The 26,894-nt window shown below is 50.8% G+C and overlaps 1 protein-coding gene across 1 annotated transcript; it reads right to left on the bottom strand.

Moving 5' to 3' along the window:
• Window positions 1-101: 101 nt before the first annotated feature.
• LOC149280729 (DNA polymerase theta-like) lies at window positions 102-24,750 on the bottom strand. The gene is made up of 31 exons (XM_089500136.1): window positions 24,255-24,750; window positions 23,936-24,112; window positions 23,242-23,372; window positions 21,702-21,858; window positions 21,460-21,568; window positions 21,054-21,282; window positions 20,578-20,737; window positions 19,238-19,375; window positions 18,552-18,764; window positions 17,701-17,843; window positions 17,022-17,220; window positions 16,468-16,610; window positions 15,913-16,106; window positions 14,136-14,260; window positions 13,377-13,620; window positions 10,355-11,840; window positions 9,145-10,309; window positions 8,331-8,474; window positions 7,793-7,989; window positions 7,212-7,452; window positions 6,447-6,640; window positions 6,214-6,351; window positions 5,736-5,910; window positions 4,776-4,902; window positions 4,066-4,181; window positions 3,408-3,592; window positions 2,754-2,865; window positions 2,486-2,610; window positions 2,021-2,177; window positions 945-1,057; window positions 102-215 (listed from the first exon to the last, which is right to left on the bottom strand). Exons 1-31 carry the CDS (start codon window positions 24,748-24,750, stop codon window positions 102-104), a joined length of 7,647 nt encoding a protein of 2,548 aa, XP_089356262.1.
• Window positions 24,751-26,894: the final 2,144 nt, after the last annotated feature.

The raw sequence follows: 26,894 nt of genomic DNA, 5'->3' as shown, positions 1-26,894 counted from the left end.
AATTAAAAGGGGCCGTTAAAAATGAAATGGCGCCGACTTTCCAACGCGCAGGAGAAGATTCTTCCCGTCTTCTCCGTACAGCCGGGGTTTGCGGGGTCCTCTCACAGGTCGAAGTCCTGCAGGGACCCCCAGCTGGGGCCGATTTTCACTTTTGCTTTTAGTTTCACCGATAATTTGATGGCGTTTTCCATCTCGCGCTTTATTATCTGAGCCACCTGCGGAGAGAAAGAACGGAGCAGGGTTGGATCATACATTGTTTGTTTGTCTGTCTGTCTGTCTGATGGTAACAGAAGTCCTCTTCAGTCTGGTTGTTATTAATGGTTTTAAGCATCTTAAAGATAAACGAGAGTCTCTCTAACATCCCAAGGGACTTGTGGTGCCCCCGATGACCGAGTATAATCCGAGCGCTGCGGTGGACAAACAGAAGGGCGGCTCGGCGTCACAGGCTCCAGGTGCATGCCGCGGGTTCACGTGTAACACAAATGCTGAACACGCAATAAAAGCTTCCTGTGAATGGGAGCCACCTGCGCCCAGCGTCCGCTCAGCTCCCCATAACATCTGCCCCAGGATTCCCAGGATACGCCGCCCCCCCCCTCCCCCGGGTGTCACGCGGGGTATAAAGTAACTACCGCTTGCTACTTGTATCTTAGTGTTAAGTGTGGCCGGTCCCTCTTTGGGCACCAAGCCCATTTGTCCCTCTTCTACCCTCTGATGCCCCTCTCTCCTCCCCTGATGCCCCTCTTTTCTATGAGGTCAGAATGTTTGCTGGGTATGAGGGTATCGCAGGGTTCTACAGCCCTAAAAGCCCCGATAATGTGTATAGAAACAGCAGGGAACGGCTTCATAAATTAAACGGGGTAAATAAAACCCATTATTCTTCTAAATAATGATGTGTGAATAAAGCGCAGATCTCCGGGGGAGGGGGGGGGGGCAGCGGGTCTCACCTGGATGGCGTTATCCTCCGCAGCCTCGTAAAGCAGCTCGTCGTGGAGCTGGAGGATGAAGAAAGCTCCGCGCTCCGGAGGAAGGTTATTTTTACGCCTCTCGGACTTTCCTGGAAATACAGAAGAGACAGCGGGGGGGGGGGGGGGACGACAAGGCTTTACATGCGGTGCTCACACTCACGCAGCGCTCACACTCACGCAGCGCTCACACTCACGCAGCGCTCACACTCACGCAGCGCTCACACTCACGCAGCGCTCACACTCACGCAGCGCTCACACTCACGCAGCGCTCACACTCACGCAGCGCTCACGCAGCGCTCACACTCACGCAGCGCTCAGCCCTTCCGGCCCCTTCTGTCCGTTAATCTTATTGTTAATCTGTAAATGGTCTTTATTGAATATTTTCACTCTCCTCTATAGTAACAGCGCTACGGAATCTGCAGGCGCTATATAAACAAAATAATAAAGTATTTCCCAGAACAACCTTTCTGCTCATTCAGCGGAAACCTAATTAGATTTTGGAGGGGGGGGGGTGCAAGGGTAATCTTGGGGGGGGACATAGAGGGGCCTTTTTTCTAAAACCCCTCTTCTGCAGCAACGAGATGTAATAATGAATAATAAATAATAATAATAATAATAATAATATGGAATAAGCCCCGGCACGTATTAATCCAGATTACATTATTCAATTTTTTTTATTCATTTTATTTAAAAATAAAAACTCCTCTCCGGCTAAACCTGTAAATATCGTCACCGGACTTACACAATTATACGCTCAGCGGCCCCTCCGCAATTAACAAAAGCATGAAGGTGTTAATGGGGGGCAGACTGCAGCCGTGAAGGGGTTACTGGCCTGAGAAGTGTCAGAATGACTTTGCTAGGAGCAACGATTAACAGCATGCGCGCCCCGGGGATTAACCGATTACACGCTGCCAGAGCAGGCGCTCAACCACGATCTAATAACCCCGGGCTATAAACTGCACCTGCTCCTCGAGCCTCAGCATGCGCGGGGGGGGGGGTGCAGGTAGAATAATGAATCGCGGGGAAAGAGTGAATAGTAATAGAGAAGAGAGAAATCCCACCTGCGGTGCGCGGCGCATGCTCCTGGTGAGCGTGGGAAACCGGCATCGACGGGAAGCTCTCCTCCAGCCGCCTCTGGATATTGATGGTGGCCGTTTTCACGATGTCTGCCGCGGAGCCCTGAACCGTCGTGTTCACCGCCTGCCGCTCTGCCTGAACGCCGGCAAATACAAAAACAAAATTAGAATTCAACCTCACCTGCCGGAGAGTGATGGGAGTTGTAGTCTTTTTTTCTTGCGTTAATACAAAAAAATACCCTTTTTAAAAAACAAATTATTATTATTAGACATCCCCAGGAGACGAGTCCAGGTGGGACTGGTGCAGGACTTTGTACAAAGTAGAACAGCAAACAGGGGCAGATTCAAATAATATATTATATTATAACGCCCCGCCTGTTATTAACCCTCCAGAAGGGCTGTTTCAGGTTTTCACTGTTTTAGGTAACAGAGCGACGCACTCACGTGGGCTCTGGCGTGGGGGTTCGAATCCTTAATAGCCGGGAGGTAGCGGCGCCTGCCGAGGATGGTTCGCACGAAGCCGTCCCGGGCGCAGCTCTTCACCGTATCGCGCAGAAACTTATTAATACCTAACAGAGGACGGGAAAAAAACGGTAATGGAAGAGAAAGCAGCGGCCGTACCGACAAACCTCCGGGGCAAACTACCCCGTACACGGGGACACACCGTATACGCCCCCATTATATATATAACTTATACCGCCACAGCTCCTACCCGTATATCTGGCCTTGAAGGACTCGATGTAACAGGCAGCATCCTCCGTCTCGATCCCCATCTGATCCCCCAGAGATTTGGGGCCGATCCCATAGATGATTCCGTAGCAGATCTGGAACAGAACGTGCGGCGATGTAATAACCGCAACAATAACACGCGATGATGCGTATAAAACACACGGCATCGGGTGGGACCGGCCCCCCATGTGCCGCACCGGGGGACAGGAACTCACCTTACGTCATGCTTTAACGTATAGAAACACACCCCGGACCCCTGGATTTAGATACTGTATGTATGTATAGCGCAACCTCTTGCCCTCTGACACCAGATGAATGCAAATATATAATTAACCCTGAGAACGCCAGCCCTACCCACACAGGAGGGGACTTTGCATTGGAGAAAGGGTGTCAGAAACCGTTATATTATCGGATAACCGCGGGCGACGAGAAGATCCCACCAGCCTGGACGGTGCCCGACGCGGTGATCGCGGGAAAACGCAGATCAGAAAGATCACCCCCCGCAGGCGGCAGGTCCGGGTCGTTCTGCGGGGCAGGATTGATAACTGACTTTACTTGTTGCCCCACCCCACCCCAGAGAGGCAGCAAACCCTCTGATTAAAGTCATCCGTGTGTACAACGGCGAGGTGGGGCCGACCTGCTTTGCTTGCTGTCGGATATCGTCCGTGACCGCTTCGGGGTCGATCATCTTCCACTCGGCCGCGATGCTCTTGAAGACGTCTTCTCCGGTGTTCAGGACCTGGATGAGCCGGCGGTCTTTGGATAAATGAGCCAAGATGCGCAGTTCTAGCTGAGCGTAATCAGCGGCCAAGATGAGCCCCCCTATATATAAAAAAATACCAAATAAATAAATGATCGGCAGAGTACAGCACCAAGCACACCCACGGCTGCATCTTCATTAAAACGGAAGGATGTGCAGTAAGGGGCCCCGGGCGTTACGCTTCATTTTTGTAAATATGTAAGAAATATGGCTTTAAATCTCACAAAATGCGTTACTGAAGCCAGATTTATTTACAAATTTTTTTTTTTTTTTTACATTTTACAAGGCAATTTGGACCCCGTTTCTTAAGTCGTCAGCGTCTGTGATTGGCTGCTGCTACGCCCCGGATTTCAATAGGAGTTCAGCTTCCATTGAGTAGACTGTTGGTTCTACTGAGCATGTGCAAGAAGCATTCCCCAGTATGCTCCCTACTTTCAGTAGAGGCAACTGGGGGAGGAGCTAAACAACAAGTCCATGCAATATGCTCATGAAAATGAATTTTTTGGGGGTGGGGGACGTTTTTCCTGCAGGTTACCTGGAAACGGGATGAAGGCGTGTCTCATACTGACAAAAAACGACATTCCCTTCTCAGCCGGAATTTGTTCGGTGGGCAGTTTGGGTCTGAGAGCTCGGATTGGGTTCTTCTTCCCCCTGGAGAGAAAAAAGAAAGCAAAAACTGAAGCTTTAAGAGGGATTCTGTAAAGTCCCTGGCAGATAGGGGGTTAATAAAGGCGATTTTGTCAGGTTTGGGACACAGAGCTGTATCTCGCTGTCTGTATGGAAGCGATTAGATGGTGAGACTCCCACGTCCGAGTCCTCTTGCTCTCTTGGACAATCCCCTTGAACACACACACGGGGGCCACATAAGTCACGTCCAAACCCGCATCCACCAGAGACCCCTCGTTAAGACGACGAGTCACAGTTTAGTGAATCCCCCCCCACCGTGGGGCAAAATGTGAGCCGGGACTGTCTCTCCCGAGCTGTAAAAGCCCCTTATGATAAAATAAACCAGCAGAACCTCTGCGGCCTCCTTCCATTGCCAAACCCCGCAGTGCTGAGGACACGGTGCCTGAGCAGCTCTCCCGAGGGCCACACTGGGACAACATTCTCCTAGGGGCCCTGAGCTGGCACCAGCATGTTATAGAAACAGAAGTGCGCGACCTCATCCAAAGAGCCTACAAACCAAAACCATATATATATATATATAGTCTCTATATTTATCGCATCCCTCCGGCCCCAACGTACCGGCCCCTGGAAAGGACGGACACCGCCGGATCCTGCGACGGGGGGCTTTCCCCAACCAGACGCGGCATTTCAATCTCAAAGTCTTTGGGGACGTTCTGGATATTGGGCTCCGTGAAACTCACACGACCTGAAATTCAAAAAGGAAAACACTGGTTTCATTCCCTCGTTCTGCATTCAGTAATTACCCCTCCCCCAGCGCTATACACGAATATAACCCCTCCCCCGGCGCTATACACGAATATAACCCCTCCCCCGGCGCTATACACGAATATAACCCCTTCCCCGGCGCTATACACGAATATAACCCCTCCCCCGGCGCTATACACGAATATAACCCCTTCCCCGGCGCTGTATACATTAATATACCCCTCCCCTAGCGCTGCATACAGTAATATAACCCCCAGCACTGTATACAGTAATATAACCCCCAGCGCTGTATACAGTAATATAACCCCCAGCGCTGTATACAGTAATATAACCCCCAGCACTGTATACAGTAATATAACCCCCAGCGCTGTATACAGTAATATAACCCCCAGCGCTGTATACAGTAATATAACCCCCAGCGCTGTATACAGTAATATAACCCCCAGCGCTGTATACAGTAATATAACCCCCAGCGCTGTATACAGTAATATAACCCCCAGCGCTGTATACAGTAATATAACCCCCCAGTGCTGTATACAGTAATATAACCCCCAGCGCTGTATACAGTAATATAACCCCCCGCGCTGTATACAGTAATATAACCCCCCAGCGCTGTATACAGTAATATAACCCCCCAGCGCTGTATACAGTAATATAACCCCCCCCAGCGCTGTATACAGTAATATAACCCCCCCCAGCGCTGTTTATAACAATCTGTTTAAACCAATGGAGGTGTCCACAAGATATATCGGGGGGGAGCCGGTGTCCCAGAGAATGGCGGCCGGCGGTTGCCGTTTTTTGGGCTCCGCTCACCGGTAGCCGTGTGCGTCTGAGACACGGGGTAGATCCGCTCCATCCCCAGACAGGCGCTCGGACGCTTCTCCCTCTGCAGAGGGAACACCACCTTGGTCATGGCGTTCGTGATCCGCTTCCACTCCAGGATGAGGCCGGGAAGCGGATGGAGCGGCTTTAACTTCTCCAACACGTCCTGCCGGTGGAGACGAACCAGAGAGGAACAGAAATGTAGAAAAAAAGTTAAGAAAAGTTAGTTTGGTGAAAAAATCAAACATTGGAAAAAAAAAAAACAACAAAAACAACGAGGAATAGAAAGCGATTCCAGGGTAAATACCTGAAAAGCAGACTTATCACCATAGCAACCAAAGGAATGTTTTCTGCAGGTTAAAATACCGTAATGGTTGTTATGGTGATGAGACCACGGTTTAAATTTTGCCCCAGAACTGTTCTTAATAAATACCCCCCTCCCCCGGTGTTCCGGGTTTTCTCCCCCTACCTTGGTGGTACTGAACTGCCTGCCCAGCCTGACCCGGCCCCCGCTGACCGCCGGCCTTCTGGTGTAACCCAGAGTCCTTTTGCCCCCCGGTCCTTTGACGTCTCCGTTGGGGGGGAGTTTAAGTTCAATAAAGAGAACCTGAGAAAGAAACAAAGTTACGGTAAAGTTACGGCCCCCAGCGATCATCCGCAGGGCAAATTACTGCCCCGGCAGCAGCTCGCTGAGCTCCGTACCTGCGCGATGTCATCTGGGCTGGTGAGGGAGAAGCTGTGGCCGGCCAGCTGGTACACCTGGGCTTCTATCTCGCTGAGCTTGGCCTCCATGATGTGCTTCTGCGTCTCGCACTCCTCGGCACTGAACCCGATGCCGTTCAGCTCCAGCAGCGCCAGACAGTACTGGGTGGGCATCTCCACGGCGTGGAACACGTCTGGGGCAGAAGCGAGACCGACGGGGTTAACCACCATACAAAGTGTTATACACGCACGCGCGCGCACAAACACACGCGCGCACACACACACACACGCGCATGCGCACACACACACACACACACACACACGCGCACACACACACGCACACACACACACGCGCACACACACGCGCACACACACACACACGCGCACACACACACGCGCACACACACACGCGCACACACACACACGCGCACACACACACACGCGCACACACACACACACGCGCACACACACACACACGCGCACACACACACACACACACACACACGCGCACACACACACGCGCACACACACACGCGCACACACACACACGCGCACACACACACGCGCACACACAAACACACACGCGCACACGCACAATGTATGTATCATTAAAAAGCAACGTTTTTCTCTCATCCTCCCTTCTCTCTATTCCCAGTTTCTTTCTTCCCTCTCCCTCCTCTCCCCTCCACCTCCCCAGCACACCAGAGCTTTGTTATTGGGGATTGTCGCTCCGCTCCCAGCTCTCGCTCCGCTCCCCGCGTTTACCTTCCAGCTTCTCCCTCTCCAGTAAGCGGCTGAGCTTGTCCATGGCGCTGAGCACGAGGACGGACTCAATGGCGGCTCGCAGGCGCCCCGACTGGTCACAGCTGGTACTGAGTCCCAGGCTCTGCACTCCCTGCCCGGTGCCCACCCCGTCCAGCAGGGGCAGCTCATGGGGCATGAAGTTTGTCACCATGTTGTGAAGCGTTCGCTCCTTTGACCCGGGGTCCAACAACCAGCAGGCCACCTGCCAGGGAAATACATGATCTCAGGGGTAGTTCATACAGGACAGCGCCTGGACGGGGGCCGGACGGGGCCGATCTGCCGCCAGACTCTACGTTTCTATATTAAGGGGTTAAACTGAAAGGGGCAAATTTAAACAGCGCATTTACCCCAACAAATAAGTCCCACAAGAGCCCAAGAACTCCATCGTCTGCCATTAACCAGCGACAAACGTCTCTAAAACGTGAATAAATCATAAACGGGGTGATGAGCGAGGCTGCCTGCTGAAAGCTATTAAGACGTTCCCGCATTAATAATGGATGCCGCTACATTTAGACATTTAATTTTTAAACGGGTTACAGAACCTTTGGGTCCTCGAAGCGGCCTGCCAGGGAGACGCCGCACGCCAGGACCAGGGCTTTGAACTGCTCGATGAAGTTGTACGCGACGACGGAGCCCGGGCTCTCGCGGCTGCGCTGGACGGCGGCCCGGAGGTGCCACAAACGGTCGGCCACCGAGAGGTTCTGGTCCAGCGGAGGGGGGGCCAAGCTGGAGCTGACATCTGGAAAGGGAACAGAGATACTGAGATCCGCTGAGGCGCTAGACAGAAGAATGAATGAGCTGCCTCCGTGGCAGCAGCACGCGAGACCCTGCTTCGGTGTCACGTGACCATTAGGCATTCCGTGAAAAAGGGCAATTTTAAAGCCGACCCATATAGGGATCATGGTAGGGATGGGGTAAAGCAGGGTGCATGAAAAACAGGAGGAGCCCCCTGAGCCCTCTTTATGACGACCCGTCCTCCACTATCACAACAGGTTGGGTGTTAATGATATTCCTGCCTGCACACAGGTGAAGCTGACGCAGCCGCTGCAGGGTTTTACCCCGGCCCCCGCGTTCACACACCTGCCCCGTCCTGTTCTTTCTGCAGGGAGAGGTAATAGGCGTCCTTCCCGCCCCAGCATACCGCCAGCCCGACCAGCAGGAGGTCCTCGCGGCCCGCGACAACGAGTCCATCTTCTTTAGCGGGGACCCGAGATGGCGTTCTCACTATAAAGAGAGAGAGGAACAATTTAGGAGACATGGGAATGGCATTGCCCCCCCCCGATAATGGCCCGTCCTTTCTGCCATCACACTGACATACAACACGCTAGCCTGCCAGCCCAACATGGATGTAATTATTATTATTACTCTTCCATTTTATACACCGGCATTTGTGACAGGAGGGACCAAGAGAGAGAGAGAGAGAGACAGAGAGAGAGAGACCGAGACCGGTGCCAATTACTTGCAACATAAAAAGTCCAAACAAGGAGACCGGGCCAAAGAACACTAAACCTCCCCAAAAAAACACCAAAGTAAAACGGCCTCAAACAAAACTAAAGCTTCTTGGACACAAACCTGACGTCTAATACGCAGACTGATTAGGGGACGTTAAACCAATAGGAAGCCTCGATACTGTCACCTCCCCGGCGGACAGGATTATTCACCAACCACGACGACGCTTGTTTCTGGAACATGTAGGTGAACTGGCCGCCGGCCTCTATTTGGGCTGAAATGTCCCAAAAAACTAGAAATAGAGGCCAGGAACATACTTTCTATTTCCACGCGAACCCCAAGGTGCGGTTACATGTCGGCGTCACCCGCGTTCCTGTTCACACAACACGTATGCTGAAGGACACGCAAGGATTCCTTTCCCCGTGGAAGCTCCAGACGGACTCACCTTGCTGGAACCTTCCTCCGATACAAGCGCCGGGGGGTAAGACTCTCGTCCTCCGCTCGCAGGCCACGGCTACAGAAAACCTCGGCTTGGTTTTCCATTCCTTTAGAAAGGTCTGGAAGAGCGCCTGGTCGCTGGCCACGTCGATGATGCTGAACCCTTCGGAGCCGGAACAGGGGCTGGCGAAAGGAGAGGTCTCCTGAGACAACTGCAAGGAAAAGCCCTCGTCGATGACATAGCTTTCCGCGTTGGACTCTAGATGGTTCCCTGTCCTGGGGTCAAAGCCTTCAATGGGCGTCCCGGGGACTTCATCATCATCATCGTCGTCATTGTCTTCCTCCATATCCAGCGAGAGAATTGGTGGTCTTTCCAGAACTCCATTCAGCGGGGTCCTCGTACCAGTGGCATAATCAGGCGGCGTCGGGGGGACGAGCTCGTTCCTGCTGCCGGGGCGGGAGTCGGACCTCCTTTTGGTTTCTGCTGAAGCAACTGGGGTTGAATTGCGCCCGGCGGATATTATATTATAACGGTGGCTGCCGTTTGGAGCAGGCGGGACGGTTTCAGGCTCAAGCCCAGAAGGATAAGCTCGTAATTGGTGACAAATCGCCCCGGAGGAGCCATCTTTGCTTCCATCGTTGGCAATAAGTAAAGGTTCTTTGGGGCGCAACACAACGGGGCTGCCGTTAGAATCGAGATGCCCCGTGAGACTGGGCCACTGGTCCAAGGCATCCTGCATCCCCGGACTCAAACCAAACGACGCGTCGGACCACAATGTCTGACCTTTCAGGATTTCCTCCGTTTTGGGCGTCTTTGATTTTGGATTTTTAGGGGTGTCTGTGAAGGCTTCTGACGCTCCTGGACCCCTCGGAGCGGTTCTGCTGAACAGCAATGGAGGATTCTCCCCGTCATCTAGAACTTCCATTATCTGGAAGGAATCAAGCTGAGAAAAAGTCAATGATCCGTCCCCGCAATGCGTGGATAGAGTTTGCCCTTCGTTTTGTATATCGGAGCGCTCGGATTCATCTCGTGACCCGACGTTGGCGTTAACCGGGCGCGTGGCGGCTTGTGGAGGGGGATCGGGCGACTGCGGTTTGGGATCAACAAGTATATCCTCATTAAAGCTGTCAAACAGAAAACTATCGCTCATATTCAGGCTGGTCTCAGCCACCTGATTGCAATCCTGTTCTCCTTGAAGAGATGTGGATTCGGTCACCTGATTGCAGCCTGGTTTGCCTGCCTCGGAGGCCGGCCCCACAGCCCCCATTAAACGAAGGGGTGACGCGGTCTCCTCTTTGCAGGTCTGCGACGGGTAGGCTTGGAAAAAGCTTTGGAGTTGGGTATCGGTCAGAGAAATATCATTCCCCTCGAGAAAAGAGACGTTTCCTGCCCTTTGTAACCGAAGAGGCGTTTCTGGACTCCCCGACGCCGCGCTCTCTACGCCCGGGAAGCTCTCGCCTCGGTCTCGAGGTTTTAAAAGGCTCATCTCTCTCCGCGCCGGGCTTTGCTCGGCATGAACTTCTACATCAACCTCCGTCTGCCAAGCAGCAGAAAAGCTTGGCTTCGGGGAGATTTTCGGCTCTGACTTAGCCTGCAGCCCTGTATCTCCTACTCCCGGCTGTCTAAACCATTCAGGGGCCACCTGCTGCTCTATCAGCTTCTCGGTCTGGGTATCCAACTGGAAACTGTCCTCCAACACCTGCAACGCCATGCGCAGACCCGGAGACGAGCGGATTTCGGGAGCAGCGGGAACCGAAACATCAGGTTCTCTTTCGACTTTCGGGGTCTCGGGCAAGCGCTCACACTTCACCCCAAACGCGTCCCTCTCGCCCCGCGCCGTCCGGAGATTTCCGGGAATAAGGTCAGTCCTCTTTGAATGGGGGCGAGATGTCGTCCTAGTGTCGGGATACGCGGCCATTCCCAACGACCTGGAAGCGCCAGGCGTCTCTGTGATTTGGGAAGCGGTCTCTGCTGTTCCGCCGTCTGTCTCTTTTGTACCGAGGAGGGTTTTTTGCTCTGTGACAGGAGCGGCTTCTGGATTTATTGGCTGTTCATTAGCATCCGTTCTTGTTCTCGAGTCGTGCAGCGTCTCTGGGTTTATCGGGTTAGCGGCGGGCGCCGTAATAAACGGCCTGGATTCAGGGATGTCCTCCTGGGGACCAGCAGGCGTCTTGCCCAGAGCTCCCAACCCCACCAAGCTTTCACTTTCTTCCCGGTCGTTGTTAAATACGGTTTGTGGCGCGTGTGCGTCAAGCACGGTATTACCCCGCATCTTCATATGTTCAAGGGGTTTCTCCTGGCCTCCTGGACATGAACCGTTGGCCATTTCCACCTGTCCGTTGCTCGTTTTATTCCTGGAATCCCCCCTCGTGTCTTCATCACCAGGCGGTCCTTCAAGTTTGAACTCTACTGGATTCTGCGCACGTTCAGGGTTTGTAGTGCTTTTGGGGTCCTTTCTAGATCCCTCTCGAGCCCCGTGAACGGGGACAGGTTCGTGGCTTGTACTGAAAGAAGAGTCTAAATCTGGATTCCAATGGATTCCCATCACGGCCAGATCTTCCTTCAGGAGCCTTCTGGCTTCCGCAACGATAAGCTCAGCCGCCTCGCGCTCCGTCAGCCCCTTCTTACCCGATATCCAAATGCACCGAGCCGCTCGCCTCTCTTGAGCTGCCTCCTCGTCTTCGTCGACCGCCCTCCTCACGCTGAAAGAGTTAAAAAAAAAAACGAGAAGACAGATTGAGAATTTTTGTTCAATATTTAAACTAAAAAAACACTTTTTTTAAATCAAACAAAACGTATCCAGAGGACTACAATCTAAGCTTAAACAATCAGTCTCTGTTCCGTTTCCAGAATGTCGAAGGAATAACACTTATTTGTGATTCGTGAACTTGAGGTCTGGGAAGAAAAAGAAAAAAAACGAGACAAACCAGCGAGATAAAAGGACAAAAATAGAAAAACGTGAAACGAGATAATAGTCACATGGTCTGTGAGCTTTATATCCGGGGTGATGTGGAGGAGATTTGGTTAAATCCCTCTGGTTTTAGGGCTTATTAATTAACTTAAGGCTTTCGGGACGACATCGAAGATCGTTTTCCAGATCCGAGCCTACAAGATCCTACAAAGCCCGGCTTAACCATTCAGCTCTCGCCGGGGTCCCAGCTGCTGAGGGGGCCGGCCGAGTCCGAGGGGCCAAATTCACCGAAGTGAACTCATCACCAACTACAAAGTGTTTTTAAGCCATCTTAATGACTTCACCCCACGAAGGGCAGTCGTGAACCTGCTCCATGCATTAGGTGTCCTTGAAGCAGCTCTGCGGATTTTAATAAAAAAGAATGTTTTTCAGGATATGAATCTGTTTGTAACATTAATTTCGGGTTTTTCTGCGTTTTAATGTGCGAGTCTCGATTAATTATATAGGAAGCGTTTGGCTGGAGAGACAGAATGGATATAAATATATTAAAGATGGTCGTCTTTTAACACAAACTCATTCATTCCAACTCCCACTAACAGGAGTTCGTGAAACTTTAATCACTTCACTCATAGCCGATTTATCTTAATTATACATGATGAGTACGTTGCCGTGGTGTCGGCCGGCTCGGTAATTAGTGGTTGAAGTGACGCTGCTTAGTGCCAGGCCGGTGAACCGGCAGGAGGGGGTCAGGGCAGGAGGGCCGTGTGTATCTGAGAAAGAAAGCACCTTTCTTTATTTAAAAGCAATTTTATCGCTTAATCAGCCTAACAGCATAGTAAAAAAAAAAGAAAGCAAAGAAGGAACTAGAAGGAAAGCAAAGGAAGAAGAGGAAAGCACAGAAAGAAAACAAATAAAGCAAAGAGGATAAACAAAGGAGAAGAGGAAAGAAGAGGATAGAAGAGGATAGAAGAGGATAGAAGAGGATAGAAGAGGATAGAAGAGGAAAGAAGAGGAAAGAAGAGGAAAGAAGAGGAAAGAGAGAGGAAAGAGAGAGGAAAGAGAGAGGAAAGCAAAGAAAAGAAGGAAAAGAAAGAAAGCAAAGAGGATAAACAAAGGAGAAGAGGAAAGAAGAGGACAGAAAGAGAGGAAAGCAAAGAAAAGGAAAAGAAAGAAAGAGGATAAACAAAGGAGAGGAGAAAAGAAGAGGAAATCAAAGAAAGAGGAGGAAAGCAAAGAAAAGAAGGAAAAGAAAGAAAGCAAAGAGGATTATGCGCTATATAAGACAGTTCATATAATCTTTTGCGGGTAATATCGGAGCAGCGCTCACCTCTTGAAGGGCACGGCGTTCTTTAAGGCAGTCTCCACGTCGGTGATGTTCCCTCTCGCCAGCTCAGAGACGTTGATGAAGCCCGCGTTATAAAGCGCTCGGGCCCTCTGCGCGTTCAGCAGGTCCACGCGGACCAGGTCACACAGCTCTCTCTGAACACCGAAGGTGAGACGGTTCTGGAACTGCGACAGGAGAAGCTCCATGTTGTGCCAGCCCAGGCGATTACTGAACACGGTCACCATGCCTGGAAGCCACAGAGATCACCGCGGATTAATGGCGGTTCCCAGGATGTATGAAAATACCGACTGAGCGTCTACAGCCTCCAAAAAACATCAAATACAGAGCTGAGCAAAAAAACGGAATAATACGGCTTTCAATATCTTTATAACTTCAAGAATCAGGTGTGACTTTCCCGGCTCAAACACCACACCGAGCCGACGCTTTATGGCAATGCTAATGAAGTCAGTTCCCATAGACTTTCATGAGTCATGAGTGTGCAGCTGAGTCTTTCTATTGTTTCCCACAGGCAGTATGATAAGGAGTCGGGGTGTTTGTCGATTAGATTTGGGGTCAGATAACAGAGCGCGAATCATACAAACGGCTGATATGCAGCTGCCTAACAAAAATATATACATATTATATAAATATATATATTTTTAAAAAGTTGCTCAATTCAAGAGCAAAACTTGCAGATATACAAACTTTCATAGAAATACATAGATAATTATTTCTCCTAGATCACGTGACCAGGAAACCCACCTGCGTAGGTGGCAGCCGACTGCTGCAGGGACTGAAGCTGCCCGCGGCTACAGCCGTATTTCTTCGTCAGGTCTTTTAAAGGAACCTCGCTGATTAAATCCAGGAGCACGAGGCTGGTGTAAAACCTGCCCAAAAAATAAGCATTCAACAAAAAAACGTGCAAACGCGGGATTTCCAATCATACGGAGCAAGCAGGCTGATGAAGAAGCCCCCCCGTGGGGTCAGGGTTAGAGGGTCTTATATGTGACCTCCTGACATGTTTTTGCTATACAGTGAATATACATTAGCCCCTGGCTGGGATTACTGGGGAGTAATAAACAGTCACATCCATTCTAGCAGGTTTAAAGGGACAGCCCAGCCGTGGCTTTAACGCACGTGACAGCTGAGGGGTCCCTTTAATTTCTCATGGCGTCCCCCCTTTGCGAATGCCTGGAGGGGTTACTTACTAATTTAAATGCATTCTTTTTTTGTGAGGCTGCCTGTGACGTTAAACTGTCCCTTTAAATCATTTTTATGTCAGATCGGCTTTGGCTCTGTGGATCTGAGAGAGTGAGAAATAACTGCGGCTGGTTTACAGAAACCTAAAATACTTTAACGATAGACAGACAGACAGATAGAGGGACAGACAGAAAGAACAGCCTAATGTAAACGCGCTTGTTCTATCAAAACTACACAAATGTAATAATTACAAAAGGGTTTCTAACCATTAATTAGCCTTTTAAACTTGGATCAGCGAACACAACGTGCCATTGGAACACAGGAGTGATGGGAGTGATAAAGGGCCATTGGAACACAGGAGTGATGGGAGTGATAAAGGGCCATTGGAACACAGGAGTGATGGGAGTGATAAAGGGCCATTGGAACACAGGAGTGATGGGAGTGATAAAGGGCCATTGGAGCACAGGAGTGATAAAGGGCCATTGGAGCACAGGAGTGATGGGAGTGATAAAGGACCATTGGAGCACAGGAGTGATGGGAGTGATAAAGGGCCATTGGAACACAGGAGTGATAAAGGACCATTAAAACACAGGAGTGATGGGAGTGATAAAGGGCCATTGAAACACAGGAGTGATGGGAGTGATAAAGGGCCACTGGAACACAGGAGTGATGGGAGTGATAAAGGGCCATTGGAACACAGGAGTGATGGGAGTGATAAAGGGCCATTGGAGCACAGGAGTGATAAAGGGCCATTGGAGCACAGGAGTGATGGGAGTGATAAAGGACCATTGGAGCACAGGAGTGATGGGAGTGATAAAGGGCCATTGGAACACAGGAGTGATGGGAGTGATAAAGGACCATTAAAACACAGGAGTGATGGGAGTGATAAAGGGCCATTGAAACACAGGAGTGATGGGAGTGATAAAGGGCCACTGGAACACAGGAGTGATAAAGGGCCATTGAAACACAGGAGTGATGGGAGTGATAAAGGGCCACTGGAACACAGGAGTGATAAAGGGCCATTGAAACACAGGAGTGATGGGAGTGATAAAGGGCCACTGGAACACAGGAGTGATGGGAGTGATAAAGGACCACTGGAACACAGGAGTGATGGGAGTGATAAAGGGCCATTGGAACACAGGAGTGATGGGAGTGATAAAGGGCCATTGGAACACAGGAGTGATGGGAGTGATAAAGGACCACTGAAGAGATTCCATTAAAAATCAGCTGTTTCCAGCTACAATAATCATTTATATTAAGGAACTGACAGAACCCTCCTGCGCATGCACTACAATCACTGAGAGGGTGAGACAAACGAGTTAGGATCGGGCGCTGCTACCTCTTGTGGATGGCGATCTGCCGGTGCTGACGGTCATTTTTTGCAATTATTTTGCCATTTACTGAACGCGCCAGGAAACCTTCCTCGATTCCCACGAGTTCTGCCACGCGCTTCATGGAGACGGGCAGCTTCTCCCAGAGGCAGAAGAACTGGTACCAGTCGATAGCGGTCCATTCCTCGTACACAGGGGTGACCTGCAGAGAAGACAAAAATCCTTTAGCATCATGAACATTCTTCGCAAAACACAAATATAACACATTATCCAGCCAACCAGATTAGGAATATGACTACAAAAGAGCAGTATTACTTTACTGAGAAAGTGGTAGATACGTAGAACGGCCTCCCAGCAGAGGTGGTAGAGGGTAATACAGTGAGGGTATTAAACATGCATGGGATAGACATACGGCTCCTGAATCTAAGACGAGACCAACGACTGATTAAGGTTTGAGTCTTTACAGCAGGGGAAACGGGCGACCAGACGGGGGCCGGATGGGGCCGATCTGCTGGTGGGTTCTGGACCTCTGGAGTGGTGGTGTTTGCCGATGGGTGTCTTACCAGATAAAGAATGTGCAGGTCGTTCTCCAGAACAAAGCCTTTCATCGCCCTCTGGAGATCGGCGAATATTCCCAGCGCCTCCGACGGGGAGAGAGAGGAGGAGAGAGTCGCCGAGCCGAGCTTCGTGGGCCGATAAACTTCAACTGCAACGAGAAAATAATCAGCGAGCACACTGTCAGTCTTATCTAGATGAGACCTTACTCAGTCGTTGGTCTCGGCTTAGTTTCAGGAGCCGTATGTCTATCCCATGCATGTTTAATCCCCTCACTGTATTACCCTCTACCACTTCTGCTGGGAGGCTGTTCCACTATTAAAAGATAGAGCAAGTGTTTTCAGACATCTTTAATCCAGCCGAGTGTCACCGCACAATACGTCAGGGAGAGGAAACTAATCTGGTTTCTTCTCTCGAACTGGATGAGGGGGCAGGCAGAGCTCGACAAATAATCCCAGGTATTAGCGGGTAAACGGGGCAGTTTGGATGACATTTAACGAGCCGGTGACCGGCCCGGACGGGTAAAGCGGGCGGCCCCCGGGGGCTCCTCGCCGTCACTCACCTTTACCACCATCTCTGTCTTCCTCCAGGATCTGTACGAACTCGTTCTTCAGCAGCCACTCCACGCAAGCCTCGATCGCTCCTCCTTCCTCGCTCTCCTCCCGGCGCTCCTCGCTCTCCTGGAGGCTGGCGGCCAGCAAGGTGCAAGAGGCATACATCCGCACATCGTCAGGGGTGTCTGCCACTCCGCCAACAATTATCTGGGGGAAGCGAGGGGGGCAAATAAACCTCGATGTAGGAAAATCAAAACACCCCCAGGAGATACCAAACCGCAGCAAAACCACCCGCGTGACGGCCACATGACACCATATTATTGGAACTAATTATCCACTCCGAGAGGGTGGCGATTGCCTTGGAACAGCCTCCCAGCAGAGGTGGTAGACATACGGCTCCGGAATCTAGAAGCGGGGAGAGTAAATGGCACCGGCGGCTCTTATTGGTCTTCAGGGGTTTTGCATAAAAGGTGATTCTGGTGTAAAGTTTGAACTGACGTGAATGGCCTCGTTGGATAAGGGATGAGAACTGTTTAATAGATAATTCCCTAAAAAAAGGGAAACCCATGAAATAGCCCCAATATTTACGCCTCTCCTCTTAACTTGCGTTACCGAGCGACCCGTGCCTTTCCGGCACCAAGCCAGTTTAAAGGGTTAAAATGAGACCCCCTCCATGGAGCAGCTCACCTCCAGTATAGCGCGGATCATGCTGCCGGTGACGCCGATGCCCCCCCGTCTCATTAGACAGCTCTGCACCGGCTTCAGCGACCCCTGCAGCAAACTGACGCCTTTGGATCTCTCTGAGTTTTTACAGACGAGGATACTTTCACCTAGAAGCAGAAAACACAGATAGAATCTCAGAACCCTCCGGCAGGTCGGCCCCATCCGGCCCCCGTCTAGTCGCCCGTTTCTCCTGCTGTAACGACTCAAACCTTAATCAGTCGTTGGTCTCGTCTTAGATTCAGGAGCCGTATGCCTGTCCCACTGGATTAGCCTTACTTCCATTACAGTAATATTACACCCCCCCAGCGCTGTATACAGTAATATAACCCCCAGTGCTGTATACAGTAATATAACCCCCAGCGCTGTATACAGTAATATAACCCCCAGCGCTGTATACAGTAATATAACCCCAGCGCTGTATACAGTCATATAACCCCCAGCGCTGTATACAGTAATGTCGGTGACAAAAAACCTGGTTTTATCTCATTTTTGTCCCAATAAACTCCCTTTATCTGCAGATCTGGAGCCTCTGTTGCTGTCAGTCATGTGATATTTTGGGTGACACCACACTGAGCTGATGCTTTATGGCGATGCTAATGCAGCTGCCTGAAAACTTTATATTATGGGGCAAAAACTACAACTGGGGTGAAAAAGGAAACAGAGGAGTATTTGTTAATCTGATACGAGGAATAATAAAATGGGAAATCCCATTTAAACGTAACCCGCACCCCTGCCAGTCCAAACCCATTGTGTCAGAAGAGGTGAGACGTTCTACCACCACCGGGACTGGATTCACCCCGACCCCCTGCCCTCACCCGCTGTGTCCACTCCTTTCCTCCCCGCTCTGCCGGCCATCTGCTTGTACGTGAGAATATCCAGGAGGCGGCCATTAAACAGGGGAGAGCGGACGATGACCCTGCGCGCAGGCAGGTTAACGCCGGACGACAGCGTGGAGGTGGCCGCCAGCACTCGGACGTGTCCCTGGCGGAAAGCTCCTTCTATGATGTCTCTCTCGTCGAATGTCAGCCCTGGGAACAAGAAAACAAAGAATGAAACGCCGACGGCCCCCAACCGATCACACGCAACATATTAAAGCCGACGGGATTCACTGATTTATTATAAATGCGACCAATTCATACCCTCCCCGCGCCAACCAAAGCCTCGGGGGGCCTGACCTGACGAAAAGTCTGCGGCCTTCAATGGTGAAGCATCCACCCTATAACACTCCGCGCAGAGTTGTTTTGTTTTTGTTTTTTTAATATAAAACATCCAAACTTTGTGCAAAATTGCTTTAAATGAATTCAGAAGCAATGACTAAAATCAGGAAAAAAAAGTCTAGCCATTAGCAAATATTTATAATTATATCTTAGATTGTAAGCTCTTGAGCCCACCATTCCGGCCAGGAAGAGCCATCAGACTGGATGGCAAGCTCATGGGCCGATTCCTTAACTCTTGCGTCTATAATTAACCCCTGCTTGGTATTATATGGAAGACTCGGTACCGGCGTGATGGAACGCCACTCCCCACGGGACCGTCCGGGCCAGGACCGCGTCTAACCCCGCCGGAGACCGCTTCAGCTGGCCCACCACGTCCTGAATGCCGTCCTTATCCAGTGCCACGGGGTCTGGCCTCCCAGGGTCTAGAAGAGAAACAGGGGAGGAAAAAATAATAAGCAACATTTAAGCCCGTGATAGGAGGGTGACAAACGCTGCATAGAGAAGGAATCCCATTGGATGCAGAGCATTCTGGTTCTGAACTCTGACCTATAGATACAAACTTCATTTATAGATTTTAAGAAGCATTTGTCTAGAATTTCCACGTGGTTCCATCGTTCTGGATATAGCCGGATATCGCGTGGCGGAGAATCCCCGTAATCAGGAACCCGAAGCTGCTGCCGTGTATTCCGTGCATCCAGCTCATGATCCGGACCCCCCCCGACTCGGCTCTGACACAGATCAATCATTCCAGTTTTGCCCCATTCTGGGAGTTTCCGTTAGTGTTTGCCTGCATGGGTAATAGCTGGCGAGGGGCAAATGCACATTGAGGGGTTCTGTGGAATCCCCCGCCCGTGCAAGTGGGACATCATGAAAATTTAAAGCGACCGCACAACTAGCATAAGCAATAACGTGCATGCGATGGCTGGAGTTTCCCATTCAAAGTGCAGAATACGGCGAATATAATTATAAAAATATAACAAGCGCAAAAATGTTCCAGTAAGGGATAAGCTGAGCCCCCCGCGCAGCCCCCCGTGCCAAGGATCCTTCCCTATATATGCATTTTGTTTGTTGCTTGGGGGGCACTTTTTATATTATATATACGGTATATATATCTATATTACAGAAAATAAACTTATCTCTGAATACAGGATAGCGATGCCGCCAACGACTGCGACAGGAAAAACGAGATGCCTTTTAGCCAGAAAAGCCCAATAAGTGCGAACACACAATCTTTACGCAGTTTTAGACATAAACTCGTATTGCGCCATTAAGGTAAACGCACCCAACGCATTGCAGAGCGCTGATTGCGCACGCGATAGAACCCGACTATTATTTAAGTCTTGGTATTCTCCAGGGGTCACGGCCCTCACCTGTAACACAACCGGACCCCTAACACCCCCCCCACGTCATTCTGTTATGAACTAGCGAATCCCCCCCATAGCCTCTGACAGCTTCTGCATTGCGTAGCGCGGGAAACAGAAGCACCGGAGAGGCTTTATCTGCCAAATGCAGAAGTATGAGAAAAGGAATACATAAAAACACAAATCTATCCAACGAGGAACGTTAAATACCCGCTCCGACCACTCTTTATCCAGGAGCTACTCTGGACTCGGATGCCACTCACCTTCCGGCTGCTGAAGGGCCCGATGGTACAGGTTGTAGAACTCGCGGGCAATGGTATCAGCCAGCTTCTCGCACCAGTTCTTCGAAGGACAGAAGATCAGGATCGAGTGACCCCCTTGAACGGTCTCGTAACAGAGGCTAACGATGTGATCCTCATCTCCCTGCAGAAATATAGCAATAGATATACTCAGCGGATTTTTCTCATCTGTAATAATCTGATTGTACATGCGCGGGAGCCTGGACGGTACAGCACAATATTACATGGACTCGGTCCCCATTTCTCAGACATTAGAAAGGAATGTAATGCCCATTTCCCCAGGTTTTCTTCAAAGCCCATGTTTTTTCTTTCCTGCGCTGCCACTTTCTCCCAAAGTTCTCTGTCCCAGCAGCAGCACGGGCATCAGAGAGGGAGGCTAATATCCCAACATATGGATAGGGGACGGGCACATCCGGCATTAGGGAGGGCAAAGTCTGTACCTTCGCTTGTATTAACGGTTCAAATTCCCGCAACACTGTCATAGACGAGTCGTACAAAGTCTTGCCGATCTTCACCACCTCGATAAGCGGCACGGGCCGGTAATTGGTGTGGTAGAGCTCGGCACCGAGCCAAGAAGCCAGCAGGTCCAGGTTAGGAAGGGTGGCGCTCATACCCACGATCTGCACCACGTCCCGGGAGCCATCGCCGGTCCTGTAACGAGAAACAGAGCTGGGTGGGCGCAGCTCATCAACCACGAGGTCTACAGGAACCTCCGATGGGTTCACATAAAAATAAACGACTCGGGTCCAAATAAATGGTGCTTAGAATGTCAAACTGTAATGTTTTAGGAACACTGAGCATCAGAGGACATCGTAGGAAGTTCCAGGTAAACCTCAGATCACCTACTTCTTCACGCGTTTCTGGGTGACGTATTGGACCTTGGTGAGGAGCAGTTCCAGCAGATATCCTCGGTGAGAATCCCCCAGCATGTGCAGCTCATCCACTACCATCATCCCTGTGAAACACAAACGCATTGCGTGGTGATAACCGCAACCCAATAATCATAGACAGAGAGCGCAGCAGCAGTATGACATCATATATCATCACGTAGAGACTTGGCACACGATCGTATAGTGCGGAGGACTCACCCAGCTGATCGATCCTGTCTTCCTCTATCAGCCGGTTGACCAGGCCGTTGGCTTTCTCAATGGTACAAACGGCGACGTCCAGAGAGGAAAATCCCCGGGCAGGGGCCGAACTACCCATGTACCCCTCAACCTTCACCCCGACCTCCTCAAACAGGTTCTGTAACGAGAGAAGATTGAGTAAAAGGACGTGCGCCGATTACAGGCTCATAAAGCAGCTCTGGAGGAATCGGACGCTGACTGTATATTAAAGTAATGTCTCTCACATTTACTCTCCCGCACCGCGTTTAGCCGGCTTTATCAGATGCACCCCTAGTTTAAGTGCTTTTTAGGTATTTGTCACATTTTAATATTTTTTCATTATTCTGTTCATTCACTTCCTTCTTCTACCACAGGAGGGCGCTGAAAGTTTTTTTTTTTAACAGATAAAACTACCTTCCATATTTCCTTGATTATATGGCTTTTTTTTCTGAAAAACATCATTTTATAAATGAGGCCATCTTTAACTCCAACTATGCTGTATCTCAGCCTCTTCTTGTTCCGTCTACTTTCTGTGTCCGCTCCTCCTCGTCAGCTCCTTTCGTGGAGAAAGAGAAGAGTTTCTGCAGTGTTCTAGGCTCTTGGGCTATTTCCGCCAAACAGCGGAGCCTCCGTGCGCACCCTCTCTCCTGATTGGAGGAATGATGGCGAGGCTGTCCCCACGGTGCGCGCCGAGGCTCCGCTGTTTGGCGGAAACAGCCCAAGAGCCTAGAACGCTGCAGAAACGCTTCTCTTTCTCCACGAATCCGTCAGCAAATTCCGGGATCTTGGAGGGGCGAAAGGGGCGGAGTCATGTCGCGCACCACCGGGACAGCCTCTCCCCAGCTCCTCCAATCGTATATGGAGGCTGGAAGCCCCACCCTTTCGCAGAAGTACCTGGATAATAGAGCTGATACTGGGGAGAAGACAGCGAGACGTGTGAGACAGCGAGACGGCGAGACGTGTGAGACAGCGAGACGTGTGAGACAGCGAGACGTGTGAGACAGCGAGCGAGAGAGAGAGAGAGACAGCGAGCGAGAGAGAGAGAGAGAGAGACAGCGAGAGAGAGAGAGAGACAGCGAGAGAGAGAGAGAGACAGCGAGCGAGAGAGAGAGAGAGACAGCGAGAGAGAGAGAGAGACAGCGAGAGAGAGAGAGACAGCGAGAGAGAGAGAGACAGCGAGAGAGAGAGAGAGAGAGAGAGAGAGAGACAGAGAGAGAGAGAGAGAGAGAGAGACAGCGAGCGAGCGAGAGAGAGAGACAGCGAGCGAGAGAGAGAGAGAGACAGCGAGCGAGAGACAGCGAGCGAGCAATGACAGCTCTTACAGGGGTTTTGATTTATTTATTTTTTACCAACGTCATACTCAGGCCGTTTCTTTCATAAAAATTCACATTTTGGGGGTCCTCTTGTAATCGACTAAACGCAGTAATTCCGAGAGCAATAATTTGTGTTTACAAATATCTGACGAAATGGCGAGTAAAAAAACGGCGGGCGGCCGGACGCTGCGTGCAGGGAGGCAAATTACCTGCAAATAGTAGGTTTTCTCTTTAGCCACGGAGACAAACGGAAGGATAAATAACGCTTTCCTCCTGGTTTCCAGAACCCGCTTCAGAATCAACAGCTCAGCGACCAGAGTTTTCCCTGCGCTGGTGGGGGCTGCGGCGGGGAGGAAAAACATTTCAGATTAATATTACAGCAAATCGCGTCATTTGAAACACGAAGCTGAACTCTGGGCAAACCGGCCAGCCTGCAAAAACCAGTCCTTGGGTCTCATCTTAGATTCAGGAGCCGTATGCCTATCCTGTGCACGTTTAACTCCCCTCACTGTATTACCCTCTACCACTTCTGCTGGGAGGCTGTTCCACTTATCTACCACCCTCTCCGTAAAGTAAAACTTCCTTCCATTCCATCTCAGTCTCTGACTCTCTAGTGTCTTTTAGTAAATCCCTTTATGTATTTAAACATCTCTCTCTCCCATCCCCTCGCTCTCTCTTCTCTCCCCAGACCGGGACATTTTGAGACCCCTCAGTCTTTCCTGATCTTTTTTATCCTGTAAACCATTCCCCATTTTAGTCGCTTCCTCTAAACTCTCTCTAGAATGTAAATATCCTTCTGCGGATGGGGTCTCCAGTACTGTACCCACTACTCTATATGGGGCTGACCAGAGATCCGTAATATTTTTGGGGTCTTTTTATTGAATGACAGAGAGGGATTCTCACCCGAATACACGAGGTTCTTCCCCTCCAGCACCTGGCCAAGCATCAGACACTCCGCCTGCCACTCAAACATCCGAGTCACCCCGAGACGGCCGTATTTCTCCAGGACAGCTTTGGGGAGCCCCCAGCTCGCCAGCAGCAGCTTGTCAGCCAGCTCGTCGGGGGCCGCCATGTGGAGTCCTACAGGGGCAAAAAAAAAATGGCAATAGGCGTCATTGGACAAGCGACACTGACCCCAACGGCCCCCTTATACCCATTACACTCACGGACGCCAGCCCCCCGCTCACCAGGAACGGGCGCCAGCCCCCCGCACACGGCTTACCGGATGCGGAAATGCTGTCGCCGAGTTTGCTGCTTTCCAGGAGCGTCCGGTCGAGACCGGCCGGCGGGGTGAGAACCGACACGGAGAGAGCGGCGCTCGCGTCCAGCCGCTTGCGCTTCTCCAGAACGGATGCCTGGTGAGACGGGCTGAACAGGATGTAGTCGTTCTGCGCCCCGCGAGCTGCTAAGCTCGCCGGCTCCTCTTTCCTCCGTCCAGGGTCCGGGGTTCTGGGTTTCGGGGAGGGTTTTGCGCGGCGAGGCCTGGAGGCGCCGTAGACGCGTCTGCTCAGCGCCGGCTTCTTGGAAGAAGAGGGACTGGCGGAGTCTTCGGATCCGGGGCTCGAGAGCGATGGCGGCCGGGTGCGCTTCCGTCCATTGTGAGGTCCCAGAATGCCCTTCACCGGGCCAGGCGCCAAACCGCCGAACAATATCTTGGAAAGGCTGGAGCCCGGCTCCCGCAACGAGCCCATGGCCTGTTTTTTATTGGGGTCCTGCATGGCGCACAGGCGGTGGTCCGGCGATGAGACCCACAGCCCCCGTTAAATTATAGTCCTCGCCGTGTCACCACTCAGCCGCCGGTACTACGTGTCTGCGGCGGCGCGTCCCTTCATTACGTCCCGTGACACAACTGGATGCGAGATGCGTTTCCATGACGAAGTGACAAACCGGACCAGAGACATTTCGTCTCCGGCGAAGACATTATCAATTCATAAGGCGAGAGTCTGCAAAAAAGAAATAAATTAAACAAACAGAAAAAAATCGCAGCTTTATATTATATAGGACTATAATACAGTGAGGGTATTAAACATGAATGGGATAGGCATATGGCTCCTGAATCTAGATGAGTGGAGCAGCCTCCCAGCAGAAGTGGTAGAGGGTAATACAGTGAGGGTATTAAACATGCATGGGATAGACATCCGGCTCCTGAATCTAAGACGAGACCAACGACTGATTAAGGTTTGAGTCGTTACAGCAGGAGAAACAGGCAGACTAGACGGGGGCCGAATGGGGCCGATCCGCCGGCAGGTTCTGGGTTTCTGTGTTAGGCATATAATGAACCCCTCAAAAAAACCCACCCCCAAAAACTCAAATATAAACCACAGAGGGTCCGGTGTTTGGAAGCGGATACAGCGGCCCCTGAACTGGGGGCAGATACAGCGCACCAGGGGTTAAAACATCTGCACCGTATAGTTATATAATAATACCTCCATTCTCCTGCCCCTCAATAGGCATTTATATATAACCCCCCCCCCCCAATCAAGCGATAAGGGGCAGAGATACCCCTCATCACCCTGCCCGTAACAGCACGTAAATCCCCGGGTAACTACAGACCACCCCAGCCATCCCCCCTGCTCCACAGTAAGTAATGGAAGCTATTATTACCCCCAGGGGTTAGTGCCCCTATCACCCCCATCTCATTCTGTCCCACAGCGGGTTACTGCAAATACCCCTCTAATAACTGCCTCACCTCACCCGACCGCCGGGGCGCTTCACCCGGAACGGATGGTCCCCTCACACAGACACACACCCGGGACGAGGTTCAAACCGCGCGCGTCATTCCACTGCGTCACGTGACGTAGCTTTCCGCCATGGGCGCCATGTTTGTTATGGGCAGAGGATACAGGCCTAGTAGTTGGTGTAGGTGCCGGGCTGTCGGGGTAACTGCAGTCCGGGGGGGGGGCCAGTTAAAGCTCAATGTCATCCACAATAATACAGCAGCAATCACCCCACAATAAAATAATACCAGCAGGGTAATACCCCCCCCCCCCTCCCGGGGCATTAACAGACAGCTGCTGACTCTAATGAATTATCCCAGGAGTATTTCATGACTTTTATTTCTATTATTAGTGTTTTATTATTTTTATTTATTATTTTTACATTATAATGTAATACATGGAAAGAAGCGCTGATGTGTGCGGCGTCACCCATTCAAATCAGTGTATTTCATGCCAGGACCCCTGGAGCTGAATTTATAAAAGGCCCCGGGTCCCTGACGTAGGGGCCACAGAGCACCGCGCAGGCTCAGGCCTCACCCTGAGGAGCTCTGATGAAGACCCTTGCCAGGTCATCCCCGAAGGGGTCCAGATTATTCATAACCCGGTGTCACCGACTGTAATTATGTCATGGGAATGTTTTATGGGGTAACTAAAATACCCCCCATCATCATAACACGGATTAGGATTAGAAATGGGTGCCCCCTGATACACCAAGTATCTTGTGCTCAGTGATGAAAAAGAGAAACGCGGAGGGGAGGTTGTGAAAAAAAGGAATTCCGGGCTTTATCGTTATAACGACTGACCAAAAATAGCGATACACAGAAAAAAAAATAACAATTTCCAGCATCCCTTAAGGGCTGTAAGAAAGTGCCGGCCTAAAAAGGGTTAAGTGCAAATATTGTCAGCATTGCGGGGATTTTCAGCGTAAATCTAGTTTAAAAAAAGCAAGGGAGGAAGGCACTGATAGGGTTAAGAGCATGTGATCAAGGGCTTTTAATTAAAGGGTTAAACACCAAACGGGTGTGATGGGAGCTGGAGCCGCACATGAGTTTAAAAGGGAATTGCGATAATCTGGCGGCTGATGCCTTCCCTATTCTCACAGGTGAGTGCGGTCAGCCATGTGGGATTATTATTTTGTATCTGTA

This window comes from Sceloporus occidentalis, unplaced genomic scaffold (genome assembly GCF_023333645.1).
Source record: "Sceloporus occidentalis isolate IW3139 unplaced genomic scaffold, rSceOcc1.0.p SCAF_148, whole genome shotgun sequence".
NCBI lineage: Eukaryota > Metazoa > Chordata > Lepidosauria > Squamata > Phrynosomatidae > Sceloporus > Sceloporus occidentalis.
The sequence above is the reverse complement of the archived record's forward strand: the minus strand, read 5'-3'. Positions and strand labels throughout refer to the sequence as shown.

Excerpts from the sequence above, each read along its gene's own strand:
- LOC149280729 (XM_089500136.1), bottom strand. The coding sequence starts at position 24,750 with ATGCAGGACCCCAATAAAAAACAGGCCATGGGCTCGTTGCGGGAGCCG. Across the intron at positions 6,641-7,211 it reads GGAGAGGGAGAAGCTGGAAG|ACGTGTTCCACGCCGTGGAG; the intron begins GTAAACGCGGGG and ends CTTCTGCCCCAG. Across the intron at positions 3,593-4,065 it reads CGCCTTCATCCCGTTTCCAG|GGGGGCTCATCTTGGCCGCT; the intron begins GTAACCTGCAGG and ends TTTTATATATAG.